The following is a 17,247-nucleotide window of genomic DNA, read 5'->3' as shown; positions in this document are numbered from 1 at the left end:
AACAAACCAAATAAAAACACGATAATTTGTTGCAGGAATACAACTGAAATTTGAAAATGTTTGTGGGGAGGCTGGTGAATAGTGTGATAAAGATCTGTTGTATGATTTCTTGCCCTGGCAAAGGCCTTTGAAAAATATCTTTTTCAACACTGTTAGAGTATATGCTTTTTTATTTAAAGGCCATCTATTATGTATTTTTTGTCATGTGAAGAAGAACCATCAAGGTTTATAGAGAGAAAAGGGGTAATAAAATGATGTAGTCCTTGACTTTATAGATTAATAGAAAAATTACATATAAATGTCTTGAAGTCATTGGATATACGTATTTTCACTATTGCATAATTTTATGATTTAAAAACTTTTGGTTTACATTTTAGGAAAAATTACCTTTATTTACTCAACATTTGTTCAGTGCCTACTTTCTCAGATCTCGTATTAGGCCTCCTGCATTTGAACTGGCAGCCATTTATCAGTAGAAGATGCTTTTTGGCAGGTTCACCAGTGTGTGACAATTGTTTCCTGTGTGATCGTCACCTCTCAGGTCCAGAAGCGAGTTGTTTTTTATATACATAGAAGTGGTGAACCTTGAAGACACTGGCACTTAGAAACCACAAGGAAATGACAACTTACGAAATTATCACGTGGGGGCATCCCTTTTTAATATGTGGAAAATTTGTTTCTCCATTAAGGACACTTCCTTTGCCAGTATCAAGTGTCTAAGAAGCCAAATTAGCGTTGAAAAGATTATTTGGGAGTATAACTTTAAAGCCAGAGGTGAGAGGCATTAGTTAGGCAGATGGTGCAATTCCCCTGCCCTCAGGAGAGAGCTCCTTCCAGTGACTGCCGTGCACATCGCTCTCCTGGCTGCTGTGGGATGAGCAATGACAGAGTTTGCTTCTCTGCCCCCATCCTTTGCTCCTTCACATGCCCTCCCCTCATGTGGGTCAAGGTTACCTACAGTCACATTATATGTGAGTGCCTGGCAGGCCCTAGGACCTCCAGGTTGTGTCATGTTTTGAATCAATTTTCTGAGGTCTAGCAGCATCTCTTTCAATAATCTGCATGTTATTACACCCTCTCTTATAGTGTTAGTGGTACTGCCTTGCATTAACTTAATGTGCTCCTTGATCTGATCAATGCTTAAGTTTAAGCAGTTGTGGTCCTTCTTGTACAGGGTACTCTACATTCTTCACATGCAGTGTTGAGCTCTGAGAACAGGGCTTATGGGTGTGGGAGCAGATTGGACCCGGGCTCCTTAATGATGTCCCAGGTGTGGAGTGGTTACAGCATTGCCCTTGGTGCTGTGTCTAGCTTGTCCTCATTTATTTGTATAAGGTCCAATCCTTGGGGAGTAGTACTCGAAATTAGATGTCTTTACCTCCTAAAAATCCTCTAAGGAAATCATTCTACTAAGAGAATCACGATTTTTTGAGGCTAAGGGATGACAGGTCCTCGGATAAGTTGTTGGTCTTGTTTTGAAAGTTATTCTTCCTCTGCTTTTTGGTTGATGGAAACCAACCTTATCCTTTGGAGTTATTCTTGGCATGAGTGACATGCAGATCGTGATTGTATTGGTTCTTCTATTTTTTCCCACAAAGTGTAAATGTGTACTATGCGACTGGTTAACAAAATTGTCTCATACTCTAGTCTGAAATAACAAACACACTTACATTAATCAGAATTTACTTCTGATTATAATAGTTTGAATAGCAGTCATTTTTACTTCTAAATTTCATTTGGTTATATCTAGTTATTATAATCCTTTATCCATATATTCCCCAGTCATCTAAAATTTGTATTATTTTTATGACCCACCTAAGTTTTTCTTTTGCTTTGATTTGTGGAGCTGATTTTTTTAAAATATATTTTTTTTATTGATTTTAGAGAGGAAGAGGGAGGGAGAGAGAGATAGAAACATCAATGATGAGAGAGAATCATTGATTGGGTGCCTCCTGCACACCTCACACTGGAGATCGAGCCTGCAACCTGGGCATGTGCCCTGACCGGGAATTGAACCATGACCTTCAGGTTCATAAGTCGGTGCTCACCTACCGAGCCACGCTGGCTGGGCAATGTCAAGCTGATTTTACTCAGGTGTTTTATTACTTCATTCAACAGTCCTGTTTTCGATGTTGCAGGAAGATAAAAAAGAATCATTATGCCCTAACCCAGAGGTCAGCAAACTCATTAGTCAACAGAGCCAAATATCAACAGTACTTCTTCAAAATAGACTCGCCCAGGCCATAAACTGACTTCTGTGCATGGGCCACGAAGTTTCAATCGCACTGTCTGTGCGCCCACACGTGGTATTTTGTGGAAGAGCCACACTCAAGGGCCAAAAAGCCGCATGTGGCTCGCGAGCCACAGTTTGTTGACCACGGCCTTAACCGGTTTGGCTCAGTGGATAGCGCGTCGGCCTGCGGACTGAAGGGTCCCAGGTTCTATTCCGGTCAAGGGCATGTACCTTGGTTGCGAGCACATCCCTAGTGGGGGGTGTGCAGGAGGCAGCTGATCGATGTTTCTCTCTCATCGATGTTTCTGGCTCTGTATCCCTCTCCCTTCCTCTCTGTAAAAAATCAATAAAATATATTTTTTAAAAAAAGAATCATTATGAATTCTCCAAAGTAGTTCAAAGGGGAGAATAGGATGTTAGGAAAATAATAATATTTAGTAGATATTTTGAAAATATTAACATAACTTGATGTGTGTATGTGTATACATAGGTATGTAAAATATATATATGTTATATTACATGTAACATGCCATATATTATATATCTGGAAGTATTACTGAAGAAATTGAGCCTCATAATAAGCTTGATGAATGCACGTGAATCTTTTTCCTTATAGTTCTATCAGTTCTCTGTTGGAAATCAGAGAGAAGGAAGGCTTTTATGCCATGGCCATTATCCTGAAATCCTTGTTGTGGATGCCACCAGCCTTGAGGTGTTATACTCCTTAGTATCGAAGATATCTCCTGACTGGATTAGCTCCATGAGTATTATTCCATCCCACCGAACACAAGGTCAGTGTGTGGTGCCCTGTAAGGACTTCAACTCCGTGACGTAACGGCTAATTTACTGTAGAGTTCATTATGTATCATATATTAATGTATTTGGTTATATTTTTCTATTTAAGAAATAGCTAGTAATTTATGGTCTGTCTCTACTTTCAGAAAGGAATCTTTGATTGGATTAAGGCTTAAAGTGTTAGATTATCTCCATTCCATGGAATCGATCACTAGCTTTGGGCAATCTTAATGTGTGGAGGTGATTTTCTGAAAGGGAGGACGAATAGCAGAACCCCTTGCAGGAATGATGGGAGGAACCATAATTTCACCTGTGTGTTTCTTGGGCCTGGTTTTGTCACTTTCTTACGAGGCATAGAAAGTGTTTTTATTTTATGTGAAGATAATGAAAAGGAAGGGAATTATGCATAGTTAAATTCAATGAAAGTTCCTGGTATGTTTGCTCCCTTACCCAAAGCTTATGAATTTGGGTTTTATATCATGTGTTTCTTTTGATCATGATCATTGGAGGGTGTAATGTGCAATAAAATGTCTAGAAAAAGAATGTCAAACTCACAGGCAGCGAGCCACCCACTGGCCACGAGTTTGATATGCTTGATCAAGGTAGGCAAGGTAGGTGGGAAAGTGGGTAAACAAGTGCCTTGAAGATAAAGTGAGACTGCTTATTTATGATAAATAAAAATTATGAATTTTGAAGATAAAAGTTCTTTGTTAACACAGTGATCAAGAACATTTGAAATTATTAAAATCTTGATTACAAACCTATATATATAAAAGCCTAAGCGACCAAATGACTGAATGACTGTCGACTGGTTGCTATGACACACACTGACTACCAGGGAGAAGACGCTCAATGCAGGATTTGCCCCTTGGTGGTCAGTGCACTCCCACAGCCAACCTCCCATGGCCAGCCAATGTCCCACAGCCCCTCCCGCTGCCCGATCACTGGCAAGTCCGAGGGACCCCACCCGTGCACGAATTCGTGCACTGGGCCTCTAGTAAAAAATAATTTCAAGAAGCTAGAAAAAAATTCTTCCTTGAATTCCAAATTTTGGGTCATCTCTATTATGCTTCAAAATATGATTTCTGGCCAAAACCGGTTTTGCTCAGTGGATAGAGCATCGGCCTATGGACTGAAAGGTCCCAGGTTCGATTCCGGTCAAGGGCATGTACCTGGGTTGTGAGCACATCCCCAGTGGGAGATGTGCAGGAGGCGGCTGATCGATGTTTCTCTCTCATCAATGTTTCTGACTCTCTATCTCTCTCCCTTCCTCTCTATGAAAAATAAATAAAATATATTTTAAAAAATATGATTTCTGTTATTCTATGAAATATAGAATTATGTTTTTATGCCAATTGTAAAACATATTGTTACTTAATTAAAGCAAACCCTGTTCCATATTACTATTGTGACCGTGTTACTGTTTAGAAACAGTGTATTTTGTTAACCCTCACCGAGGATATTTTTCCATTGATTTTAGAGAGTGGAAGGGAGGGAGAGAGGGAGAAAAGCATCGATGTGAGAGAGAGACAGTGTATTGTATTGTAACCTTGACTTTTTGTTCCTTCTTGGCTTAGAGGACACTGTGGTAGCACTCTCGGTGACGGGCATCTTGAAGGTGTGGATTGTTACCTCTGAAATAAGTGGCATGCAGGTGAGACAAATGAGACTGGATTAATTTCTCTGTTTTTCTTCTCATGGAGTCTTAAATTTTAGTAATGATATGTGCCTTCTTTTCTTAAAGGGGAAGGGAAAGCTAATCTTTTATAATAGTCTTATTGACATGGTATAGAAGATCCCCTACAATGCGGTCTCTGCAAGGGAATTAAGTTTTTCCCTTTTCATGGTACACATTTGCCATATCAAGGATAGAATTAGAGAAATATATTGCACAGGATAGGGTGTAGAGAAATGTGTAGAAGCGGTAGGACTTTCCTCAATTGTTTCTATTTAAGTTAAAAGTTAAAAGGTAGTTTGTTCTAGGGAAAAAGAAATAAAGCCAACCATTACAAAAATATATAAAGCCCCCCCCCCCAATTTTAGTCCCCTCTCTGTTCTTTGGGCTTGATTTCCTTGTTATATTTCTTATCAGAAAGGAGATTAATTTTCTGACAATAATTGATGCTAGTCTCTTCAGCTAGGGAATTTTTAGACATTGAATCTGTGGGAAACTGGAGGAATTGATTAGTTTTTTTTGTTTGTTTTTTTTACGTAAAAAGCACATATAGCTACAAAAATTAGGGTTTACTCAAAACTTTTATCATCTGTTATTGTGATAGTATTCTGATTCTCATCAGTATTTTAATCTTGAGTACCTTTGTAGCAGAGATGCCCAGATGTTTTTGTAATGCATTTGTGTTGCTTTTTACTGCTGTTGTTCTTACATGAGGGGTGAAAATCATGACCATCACGTGATGTCTTTAGTTCATCTGTTTTCTTTATCATTGTTTGATAATTTTAATTGACAACCAAGCCATTCCTAAAATTTTGCAAATCTTTCTGTTTTCAGGATACTGAGCCAGTATTTGAGGAGGAATCCAAACCAATTTATTGTCAGAATTGCCAGAGCATCTCCTTTTGTGCATTCACACAGAGGTCACTTTTGGTTGTGTGCTCCAAATACTGGCGGGTAAGATCATTGCATAAGTAAGAAGTTGCATTTTTACCCTGTTGGTTTATCAGACTCCCAAAGAGAAATGTCAGGAAAAGTTTGGTGCAAGAATAGGTTAACCATTTGGTATTCATGTGTGATTTTAATATTATATTTTGAGGTGTTGGGATAGTTGTCTTTTTTGAATGTTTGTTTATAGAATGATTCAGTTAATGATTATTATTCTATTGACTTTAATTTCTACTTTTGCTGCTGTTTTAGTCGTTATCTTTGTCAGTATAACATAAGCAGTGGCAGCGAGTTTTCTGCGTTTGACATATCTGCAGGTTGTTATTATTCCCAGTTGCCATTCTGTCCTAACTTCTTGGAGTCAGGAAGGTCTTTCTTCATCATTTCAGAGCTGCTGAGGGAGTATATTGCTTCCACATTGCTATACTTGAACATTTCCCTTTTTAAAAAAGAAATGTATTTTTACTGATTTCAGAGAGGAAGGGAGAGGGAGAGAGAGATAGAAACATCAATGAGAGAGAATCATTGATGGAGATCGAGCCTGTACCCCAAGCATGTGTTTTGACTGGGAATCGATGTTCAACTAGTGAACCACACTGGCCGGGCTGACTTTAATATTTCATAATACAAAAGGTGTCAGCATGCTTTGATTGCTTGTACCAAAGATTTCCCTATATTACTTCTTATAATCCTTACAACTCAGAGGGGAGATGTATTAGTTATCTAATCCTGCATAACAAAAAGCATTCCAAACTAGACCACAGACATGTATCATCACCCATCTAAAGCATGTATCACCACGCCCCCTGTTGGTCAGGAGTCCAGGCACCGCTTAGCTGGCTACCTGCTCAGGGTTTCTCACCCATTACAGTGAAGTGTTAGCAAGGACTACTGTCTCATCATAAGGCTCACCTTGAGCGGGTTTGCTTCAAAGATTACTCACATGGCGGTGGACAGGCCTCAGATCCTCCTGACATGGCTGGACACTTTTCTTCCTTGTCATGTGGGCTTCTCCAAGGAGAGGTCACAGCATGGGTGCTGTCTCCCCTCAGAGTGAGCACACAAGGGAATGCGTAGCCAAGACCCACCTAACCTTGGAACTGAGATCCCATCCCATCTGCCACATTCAATTGTCTAGAAGCAGTCACAAAACCCAGCCCACACTCGGGAGGGGTTTACACAAGGACCTCAATACCAGGAGTCGGGATCAGGGCAGCAGTCCCAGAGGCTGCCGACCGCAGTAGGAATTGTTACTTTCCACGTTTTGTAGGTAAGGCATCTGAGGCGTAGGGGATGAAAAATAGCTTGACGAAGGCTCTAAGGTGGCAGTGGAATTGTTGGATTACAGCTCAGGTAGTCTGCCTCCAACAGCTCTATCACCACCAGGCAATTTACAGCACAGACTAGATTGCAAATTTCTTCTTCCTTGTAGGTATTTGATGCTGGAGACTACTCCCTGTTGTGTTCAGGCCCCAGTGAAAATGGACAGGCATGGACGGGAGGTGACTTTGTATCAGCAGATAAAGTAATCGTTTGGACTGAAAATGGGCAAAGTTATATTTACAAACTACCTGCCAGGTATTCAATAAATGATAACATAGGACTTTAATCAAAAGCAAAAGATTCTGAATTTGGGGTATAACCTGGATGTATGAAAATGCATATAGTATAAATATTTAATATGGGGAAAAATTTTAAATGGGTTAAAAAAGTCACCTAGAACTTAAGTTAGATAAGTAATTCCAGTTTAACTTCTAAGTATAATATAGGGGTATTTTATTTGAAATAGGATATTTTAATGGTGTTCATTATTTAATGCTAAGTTAATTTAAGTATAATTTAAAAACTCATTTTTCATTCATGTCAAAACCATCATATGACCTGACAAAATGTTTAATGTCAGTATTTTAATTGAATGATGTATTTTTCTCACTTTAGTTGCCTTCCAGCTAGTGATTCATTCCGCAGCGATGTGGGGAAAGCAGTTGAAAATTTAATCCCTCCTGTACAACATCGCCTCTTGGATCGAACAGATAAAGAGGTAAACATTTTCAGATATCATTTATAATTGATAGTTATGTTGAAATATTTTTATAACTATATATTTTGGTGTATTTTGGTAGCAAATCATTTGAAAGGTTCAATATAATTCAAGACACTATGTTAGACATTGTGAAATACTTTACATGGTCAGTTGTAAGCACGATTTTAATATTTGCATATCTTTTACATAGTATGACTATAATATAGCAATCACCGTTCTCTGAGAATACAAATGACTTAATGCTGATTATATACTGGAAATGACTTTTTGATAAAGTTCATGTTGATGGTGCAAATTTATTTCATGCTATTATGCAGCTATCAACACAGTAACAGATGGAATGCCCTTTTAGAAGGGCAAGATCATCATGTAATAATGCTCTTTAATTACAGTTCATTATTTGAACAAGGCATTGCAGTATCTCCCAAAAACCATGGAGTGATTTAAATCATTAGGCTTTAGAAATGAATAATAAAAGAAAATTTTCTCTATAAAAAAGTTTATTATGATTTCTTAACATTTACAACAGCACCAAGTAATAGGTTTCCAATTCTTAGTACTGGGTTTTCACTAGTAAGAAAGAAGCTTTGCTTTTGGAAATAAAGTTTCCTTTATTTCTAGGTTTCCACAGTTTTTTTGTTCTGAGAATTTTGTCCCATCTTTATGTGGAGAGATGATGAGGGAAAGGGAATCATTATTTACCATGAATATTTTGAATATATAGAATTTATATGTGCACATATAACTAAGATCTTCTATAACCTATCCTTTTCTCTTGACTTACACTTCTACTTACTGCTCTTTTTTTTACAGAGAGGAAGGGAGAGGGATAGAGTTAGAAACATCGATGAGAGAGAAGCATCGATTAGCTGCCTCCTGCACACCACCTACTGGGGATGTGCCTGCAACCAAGGTACATGCCCTTTGATCAGAATCGAACCTGGGACCCTTCAGTCCGCAGGCTGACGCTCTATCCACTGAGCCAAACTGGCTAGGGCTACTTACTGCTCTTTAACCTAGATCCGTGGTCGGCAAACTATGGCTCGCGAGCCACATGCGGCTTTTTGGCCCCTTGAGTGTGTCTCTTCTTAAGCCTTAGGAGTACCCTAATTAAGTTAATAACAGTATACCTACCTATATAGTTTAAGTTTAAAAAATTTGGCTCTCAAAAGAAATTTCCATCATTGTACTGTTGATATTTGGCTCTGTTGACGAATGAGTTTGCTGACCACTGACCTAGACCATCAGTTCCAGTAAAATGAAAGGATAATGATTTTTAAAAAAGGTACACAAAACAAAACAAAATAAACACATTCCATTTTTAAAAAATATCAACTCCCCAGTACATTTTAAATCAAATGTATTATTATTTGGTGTTAGATACCCATGTGGTGAAATATAGAGTATTGGTTATTACAGCTGCTGTAGCAACTTCTCCTGTTTCAGCATGCTATCGATGAAAACTTTTAGTAATTTTCAGAATTGATTATGCTTAATATATATATTTCTGCAGGGTAGTGTTTTCTAGGAAAATAGTTAATACCAAATACATTAATTAGATTATTTGACTATAATTGCCAAGACTGAAGTCTGTTTATTACTGTTTTTTATGATAATGTTCTATGTTTTAACATTCAAGTATCTGTGAATGAATACTCCAAACTTTAATTTTAGGATTCTACTGCTGTTTAAATTTTTCAAATAAGTGATCTCACTGAAGACACAGGATCTTAAGCAGAAAAATAATTTGTTTTAAAGTGAAAGTATAGACAAGACCCTAATAAATATATTTTGTTCCTAGTAGTTTATAGCCAACATATCAGGCTGTGTTTGAATTGATTATGTAAATGTGATCAAATGAAATGTTATATTGTTGGCTGAAGAATATACTCATTTTTAAACAAATGGAGTCCTCCAGTTGCACAGCTTGGTAGTTTAATTTTTCTGCTCTTACTAGTGACTAATCAGGAATGGGCAAAAAGTTAGGATTAGCCAGTTCTCCTTTTCTGACCTTTGAGTGGAGACTTTTCATTTTGGTAAAGAATATCATGTTTTATATTAGCTATCTAATAACAGGCAGTTAAGTAAGTTGTATTGTTGTGGTGACTGATCAGTTTTTATAAAACACAAAAATATAAAAATACAATTCTATAGAGAGGCTATATAATTTTTATTTCTTTGTGTTAGGCTGGATTTGAATGTTAATTGACATGTACATCAATGCTACAAAATTACATTAAAATATTGTTGGGTGTGATAAACTCTTTTTCTTACTCTGGTACTGAGGGCAAAGTACTTAACATCCTTATCTGAAAAAAATGTTAATGTGTGAAATATTTTGATTAAAAAAGCTAAAGATATTTGAACAATTTTTTTCCAGTTGCTCATTTGTCCTCCTGTTACTCGGTTCTTTTATGGAGCCAGGGAATACTTCCATAAATTATTAATTCAGGGGGACTCTTCTGGAAGATTGAATATTTGGAAAATCTCAGACACACCTGAGAAGCAGGAAGGTGAAGAAGCGAAAAGTAAATCAGGTACAGCAATTTCTTAATTTCACAGCCTAAATACTAACCACTGAACAACAAATTCATTATGTCACATTTCATTTTCTTCTTAGAATCATGTTTGATGTCAGTTATTTTTTGGTATATTACTAAATCAACTATAAGCATGCTTATTTTAATATTTAAAATTTTTTTCTAACATGCTCAATGTTTTTCTTTTATACAAAACCAAACTTCCACAGGGCTCGAAATCGCAACTTCTGTTAGTTTGCAAGAAGCATTTGATAAGCTCAATCCTTATCCAGCTGGGATTATAGATCAGCTGAGTGTGATCCCCAATAGTGATGAACCTCTTAAAGTAACCGCAAGTGTGTACATACCAGTACATGGACGACTTGTTTGTGGCCGCGAAGATGGGAGCATCATTATTGTACCTGCCACGCAGACAGCCATAGTACAGCTGCTGCAAGGGGAACACATGCTCCGAAGAGGTATACTGACGACCTTCCAATGTCTAAAGCGTCAGAGAGCTCTGTACCGTGATAGCGACAGTGTCGGCAGGCTTTGTTTTTAACATATACAATGAATCAGTGTAGTTGTTAGTGTGCTATGTGGCTGATAGAGTTTAATGTGCAGATAATAAAAGACTCAGTGCCTATTCCTGGGATTAATACCACCTAATGACTGTGAATAAAGAAGTATCCAATTTTATCTCTTTGAGGCATATTAAGAGTTCCATTTATTAATAGTTAACCTCTATGGTTTACTAAATAATGAACTTTATTGTTATTAATACTGATAATCTTTTAGAACAGTACTGTCCAGTGGAAATATATATATGTAACAATGTATGTAATTTTCTAATATCCACATTACAAATGTGAAAATGAAGCAGGTAAAATTAATTTTAATAATATATTTTATTTAATTCAATATAGCAAAACTATTTTTACTTCAGTGAGATACTTAACATTATTATTTGTTGTCCTAAGTCTTTGAAATCTCATGTGTATTTTACATTTACAGCACACATGAGTCTGGAGTAGCCACATTTCATGTGCTCAGTGGTCTCATGTGGCTAGTAACTACTGTATTGGACAGAGCAGTTTTAGGAGATAAAACCAGAAACCTTTTCTTTGATAAAATTTATAGCTATTTTGACATGTTTACTTTTATTTGCTGGAACTTCGTAAGACTTTTATTTTCCCATTTTAAATCCAAACCCTCATTCACAGGTTGGCCACCTCACAGAACACTCCGTGGTCATCGGAACAAAGTCACATGTTTGCTATATCCTCATCAGGTCTCAACTCGTTATGATCAAAGATATCTGGTATCTGGAGGTGTGGATTTTTCGGTGATAATTTGGGACATATTTTCTGGAGAAATGAAACATATCTTCTGTGTGCATGGTGGCGAGATTACCCAGCTCCTGGTTCCACCTGAAAACTGTAGTGTAAGTTGGTCAGAAATGATTGATTTACTGTGTGTGGTAGAGCTGAGTCATGTGGCTATCAGGCTTAACATGAGTGGAGCCTAGAGTCATTAAAAGACCATATGACAAGAGAATTAAAACCCTTTTTATTTTAAAACTAAATGATGGTAACATGGAAGGTTTAGGCAAAGTTATGATTATTTACTATTGGGTACATAGAAATAGAAGATGCACATAGTTTTCAGAAAGTAAAACAATAACCCTAGTGACCCGATGGTGTCGTTCTTCACTGTAGAGCTGTACTGATACCTTTACGCGGAGCTCTCCACAGTTCCTCAGTCAGTTTGCGCCACAGGTGGCTGCATGTAGAAGTATGGCCTGTGACACGGAACATTTGTGTGTGATGCAGTATGATACTATTATTTACATTTTAAAAACAGACAAATCCATTCTTTTTATTTCTGGATACATGTTCAGGTAGTGAGAGCATTAAAATTGAACTGGAAAGATAAGGACCGAAATCAGATTCCACTTTGCTTTTGGGAGTGAGAAGAATGAGTTTCCAGAGCAAAAAAATGCAACTTCTTTAAGTGCCATTTTTTATTTACTTAAAAAAAAATTATTATCGATCTCAGAGAAGAAGGGAGAGGGAGAGAGAGAGATAGAAACATCAATGGTGAGAGCCAGTCATTGATCGGCTGCCTCCTGCACACCCCCGACTGGGGATAGAGCCCGCAACCCTGGCATGTGCCCTGACCAGCAGTCGAATTGTCACCACCAGGTTTATAGGTTGATGTTCAACCACTGAGTCATGCGGCCGGGCTCTTTATTTACTTTTAATAACTATTTAATATTTATTTTCTTTTCTCATTGGCATGGATGATCGAACTATCAGAGCTTTTTGCTGCTGCTAGAACTTTATTCAGAACAATTTTTGGAAAATGTTCCAAAATGAGTTATTTAGTACAGATAACATGTATGTTTCTCTTGCATAAGCATATAGGTTAAGTTCCTTAATAGATTAGTTTGAAAAAGTGATTATTTTTCACTTACATCTTAGTAAACTTTTAAGGTCACATAATTTCCCAAAGTCTCCACAAGAGGGCAGCATGGGCTTGTGAAACAGGAGTGCCAGGTATCCAACCTGAATATTGGAGTTTGTGCCTTCATTTGAAGTATTAGATCCTTAGCCTCACAGACAGAGATATAATATGAATGGTATGCGTGACTATATGCGTGCAATGCGGCTGACGTTCACAGCTGGTAAGAGCAATTAACAAATGAGGTTTTTCTTACAATGTACGGTGCTTTTCAGTCTGAAAATGTACCTAAAGCTTTTGCCTGAATTAGCCCTTATCTTACTTTTGAATTTGGACTTTTGTTATTATTTTAACTTGAATGTTACATTTAAAAAGCAATGTCTATCATTATACCATAGTGTCTAAAGCCAAGCAGGGTACACTTTGGAATGTAAATTAAGCAAATGCAAGAAATAGACCTATCATTAATTTTCTGCAATATAGCACAGTAGACACAATGTTCTGTAACATTCTCATTTCCCCGTAACACTTGATTCTCTTAGATTTTGACATCAGATATTTTGATGCAGTCAGTACTTTTTGAAATTAATTTTTGTTTTCAATTAAATAATACATTGTTTAATATATGTAAGATAAGATATTTTCTATGTCACTAAGTATATTCTAATATCATTTTAAATGTTATTCTGTAGTTTATTGAAATTTATCAGAAAATTTAGAATGTTGCTTTATTAAACATTTTTTCTCTTATCAAGAGTAGGGGTGAAAATTAGTATAGCTAAGTATGTTTGTATATCTGGAATAATTTTTTTAGGATAAATTCTTAAATGTGGAATTGCTGTATAAAAAGGCATATAAATTTTTAAAAGCTTTTGAATAGATATTGCCAAATTGTCCTTCAGTTGAACTTAGGAATAGGTTTATATAACCATCATTTTATCCCCTTCATTTTGCATTATCCTACCTATAATTGTTTAAGTCTTGCTAATTTTCTAGGCTTGTAAGTAGGTGTATGTAGCATATGTGCAAGTGTATACTACTCGTTTTCATTTTGAAAGCACAGATGTGTTTATATACCAATACTATATGGATTGTCCATTCATACTGGTTTATATTTTATTCTTTATAATTTTATGTTTTCTAGATTTTTACCACTATCATATTACTATTGTATTGAAGATAAAAAAATACAAAAATATTCTTGCTGTGGATACCATCTATGTATTCAAATATCGTAATAAGCCCTGTCTCTTACGTAGGAAGCTGAAAATACCAGTGATGCACTGAGAGCGTCAGTGAGGGGTCCTTTTCAACAGTAATGAGAAGGACCGCATCCTTATTATGGCTGTGCTGATATCGTGCCAAACATTTTAGAAATTTAGAAATTCCTCTATTTTGGAAAGGTTTCTTTAGATCTTAAGTAACACCCTTAGTAGTGGAGAAGATTGCATGGGCATACATTTATTCTTGGTAATAGTCAGAAATGATTAAATGCTGAACTTTGTGAATGAAGTGGTTATTTTGATTTTTTTAATTTGGGGCTGAAAAGATAGTAGGACACAGGGCAAAGACCACTTTTTGTTGAGTAACTTGATCATAAGACGATTTCAAAATGAGTTAAAATTTCTCTTAAAATGGCAGAAATTATTAGAAAAAAACGAATGACCTTTAAGGTGGCTATGATTAGGTATAACATAAATTTGATAGCAGTTTATTTAGCAAATATCTGAGTGCCTGTCATATTCCATGTACTTTCAAGGACCAGATATATTATAGTGGACTAGAGGCCCAGTGCACAAAATTCGTACACTGTGGGGGTGGGTGCGGGGGAGGAGGAAGGAGAGGGGGGGTCCCTCAGCCCGCCCTGCACCCTCTCACAGTCTGGGACCCCTCTGGGGATGTCCATTTGCAGGGGGATTGGGCCTAAGCCGGTAGTCAGACATCCCTCTCTCAGTCTGGGGCTCTTGAATTCTGGGACCCCTTGCTCCTTACTGCCACCACCGCTGCTCTTGCCAACCGTGAGCCCTGCTTCTGTTGAGCAGCGATCCCCCAGTGGGAGCACACTGACCACCAGGAGGCAGCTCCTGTGTTGAGCTTCTGCCCCCTGGTGGTCAGTACATGTCATAGCGACCAGTTGACTTGCATATTAGGGTTTTATTATATAGGACTAGGGGCCCAGGGCATGAATTCGTGCACCTTGAAAGGAACTGTGGGCCGTGAGACTGTGGTGGGCACAGGGGCGAGTCTCAACCCATCCTCCATGCTCCCGCCTGGCCCCTCCCGCCACAGCCCCGGTCCCTTGTCTGCCTGCAGCCCCACTCCTGCCACCACCCCTCCCATGTGCTGGCGGTGCCAGCCCTGCTTGCACCCGCTGATGTCATGGAGCCCTCAGGAGCAGTGGTGGTGGAGAAGCCCTCAGGGGCAATTGGAGCCGGCACTGCTGCTCGCACCCGCTGATGGTGCCAAGCGATCGGGACCAGCACTGGGTGCCGGCAGTGGGTTCGAGCGGCAATTCTGACACCAGTTGTGGGTACAATTGGGGCTAGCGCCGGCAGTGGGTACAAGCGGTGGTTCTGGCGCCAGCAGCAGGTGCAAGCAGGGCCGTTGCCAGCAGCGGATGTGAGAAGCAGCTGCTGCCCTGATCTCCCCTCAGGAGCAGGGGTGGTGGAGAAACCCTGAGGGGCGATCTGGGCCAGCAGCTGCTGCTTGCACCTGCTGATGACACCAAATGATCAGGGCTGGTGCCGGGCGCTGGCAGTGGCTGCAAGCGCATGAGAGCAAAGAATGTTCAGTAACCACCAGAGCTTGCCCTGATGACAGCGACTGGTGCTCTGCTTTGGTCTGGTGCCCCTGCTCACCTGCTCCACCATCCCGCCATGGCCGATGCCTGCCATGTTCCATGCTCTGCCTCCTGCTGCCAAAGTCTTCCATGTTCTGTGTGCACCCCCTTGTGGTCAGGGCACATCATAGTGACTGGTTGTTCGGTTGTTTGGTTGTTCTGCTGTTCGGTCTATTTGCATATTAGGATTTTATATATATAGATAAGGCATAGTGCCTGATAGAATTTCATCTAACAAGGGAGCCAGAATAGAAAACAAGCAATTATTATGCAGCATGATAAATACTTTGAAGTACCTGTTCTGTGACCTCCCTGAGTGCAAGGCCCTCAGGAAGATGCTAGTCAGGGTAGTTCATAAACTTTGGGGGTTTGGGAAGATTTCCAAGAAGGATGATATCTACTTGAATTTATTTGTTTTTTAAATGTATTTATTTGAGCGTAATCAGGTGTATTGAATGTGTTTTGAAAGTATATGAATGTCTTAGTTTTGTGAGGGGTATGAAATCGTACATACATAAACAACCTGTTTGCAGAGGTACTTAGTATGTGATGGGGAGTAGTCCGGAGCATGTGAGAAGTTGTTGTGACTAGTACCTGATGGATCTAATATCACAAACACTGATAGGAATTAACTTATTTGTACATTACTTTGAAAAGAATGACCAAGAAATCAGAGTAATGGTTTTGTATGTGCTGCGGGCTAGTTGTAGGTGAGACCATTAGGGCACATTGTTTCATCCTATGTAGGAAGAGTATTTGAAAGAAAAAAGTGAAGATGATAAAAATATGAAACCCTGCCCAAAAGTAAAATATGCAAGCTATTCTTCCAAACAAAGATTTGGCAGGAGAGTAAAGTGAAATATGTATTGAAAACAACAGAAATCCCATTTATTCCATAGTGATTTTTTTTGGAGTCATAATCAGTGGTTTTCCTTAGACGCTGGCGAAAACTCTCCAAAGGAGTTGTAGGCAACTTTCTGCTTTAAGGAGTGGATCCTACACGAAAGACCTGCCAGCTGGTCATGTCAGTGAGAACAGGGCCTTTAGAACCAAACAGACCTAACTATTTCTTCATAGTTATCGTTTGTATGTAGTAAATGCATGATGTTTAAAATAGTCCCTAAAAATCTTAATTTTCATAAATATCCAGTTAGATGGTTTGTCAGTATTTTTGTTGGATCACATGGTCTTATTTTCTAAAATAGCTGTTAAAAAAACATCAGCTCTCTCCTTTTTTAAATAGAAGGATAGGCTATGGATTTCTGAAGAAAAATTTATCTAGTTTTGTGAGAGTGTGGAAATGAAATTAACATTCATAGGCTCTTATTTTCCCTTTAGGTAGAATATTTAAAAGTGATAAATGATGCGATTTAAATACACATTTATGTTCCAGAGAAAGAGTTCTGGGAAGTACAAAAGATAATGATTAAGAGAATAGTGGGATTGATTTATGAGTGAAAGAAGCTGGTCATTTATAGCTTGTCTCAGGATGGACATATTTATAAAGGAGAGACAGGAGTTAGTGTTCAAATATTTAAAGAATATTCAGACAAAGAGGGCAACTGTTTGGGGCAACCAGGAGATTGCTTCTGAAATGATAGGAAGAAAAAGAATAATTTAGTTTAGCAAACAAATTAGCAAAACCAGAAAAAATAATGTAATTGACATTGGGAACTGTTGGAAAGCAAGTCACCTCCCCAGGGTGCTGGTGGATGGGATAAACTTGCTGTCTCT

The 17,247-nt window shown here is 38.2% G+C and overlaps 1 protein-coding gene across 6 annotated transcripts in view; it reads left to right on the top strand.

Annotated features, from left to right (window-relative positions):
* WDR7 (WD repeat domain 7) overlaps positions 1-17,247 on the top strand; it is a 288,252-nt gene that overhangs the window by 30,008 nt on the left and 240,997 nt on the right. For all 6 annotated transcript variants that reach the window (XM_006764456.2, XM_006764458.2, XM_006764460.2 and 3 more), the window contains 8 exons: positions 2,850-3,024; positions 4,606-4,682; positions 5,538-5,657; positions 7,081-7,226; positions 7,587-7,689; positions 10,073-10,229; positions 10,442-10,690; positions 11,435-11,655. In XM_006764456.2, coding sequence (XP_006764519.1) covers positions 2,850-3,024; positions 4,606-4,682; positions 5,538-5,657; positions 7,081-7,226; positions 7,587-7,689; positions 10,073-10,229; positions 10,442-10,690; positions 11,435-11,655 — 1,248 coding nt within the window. The remainder of the gene's footprint in view (positions 1-2,849; positions 3,025-4,605; positions 4,683-5,537; positions 5,658-7,080; positions 7,227-7,586; positions 7,690-10,072; positions 10,230-10,441; positions 10,691-11,434; positions 11,656-17,247) is intronic.

The sequence above is a fragment of the Myotis davidii genome, unplaced genomic scaffold (assembly GCF_000327345.1).
Source record: "Myotis davidii unplaced genomic scaffold, ASM32734v1 scaffold38, whole genome shotgun sequence".
Classification (NCBI taxonomy): Eukaryota; Metazoa; Chordata; class Mammalia; order Chiroptera; family Vespertilionidae; genus Myotis; species Myotis davidii.
The sequence above is the reverse complement of the archived record's forward strand: the minus strand, read 5'-3'. Positions and strand labels throughout refer to the sequence as shown.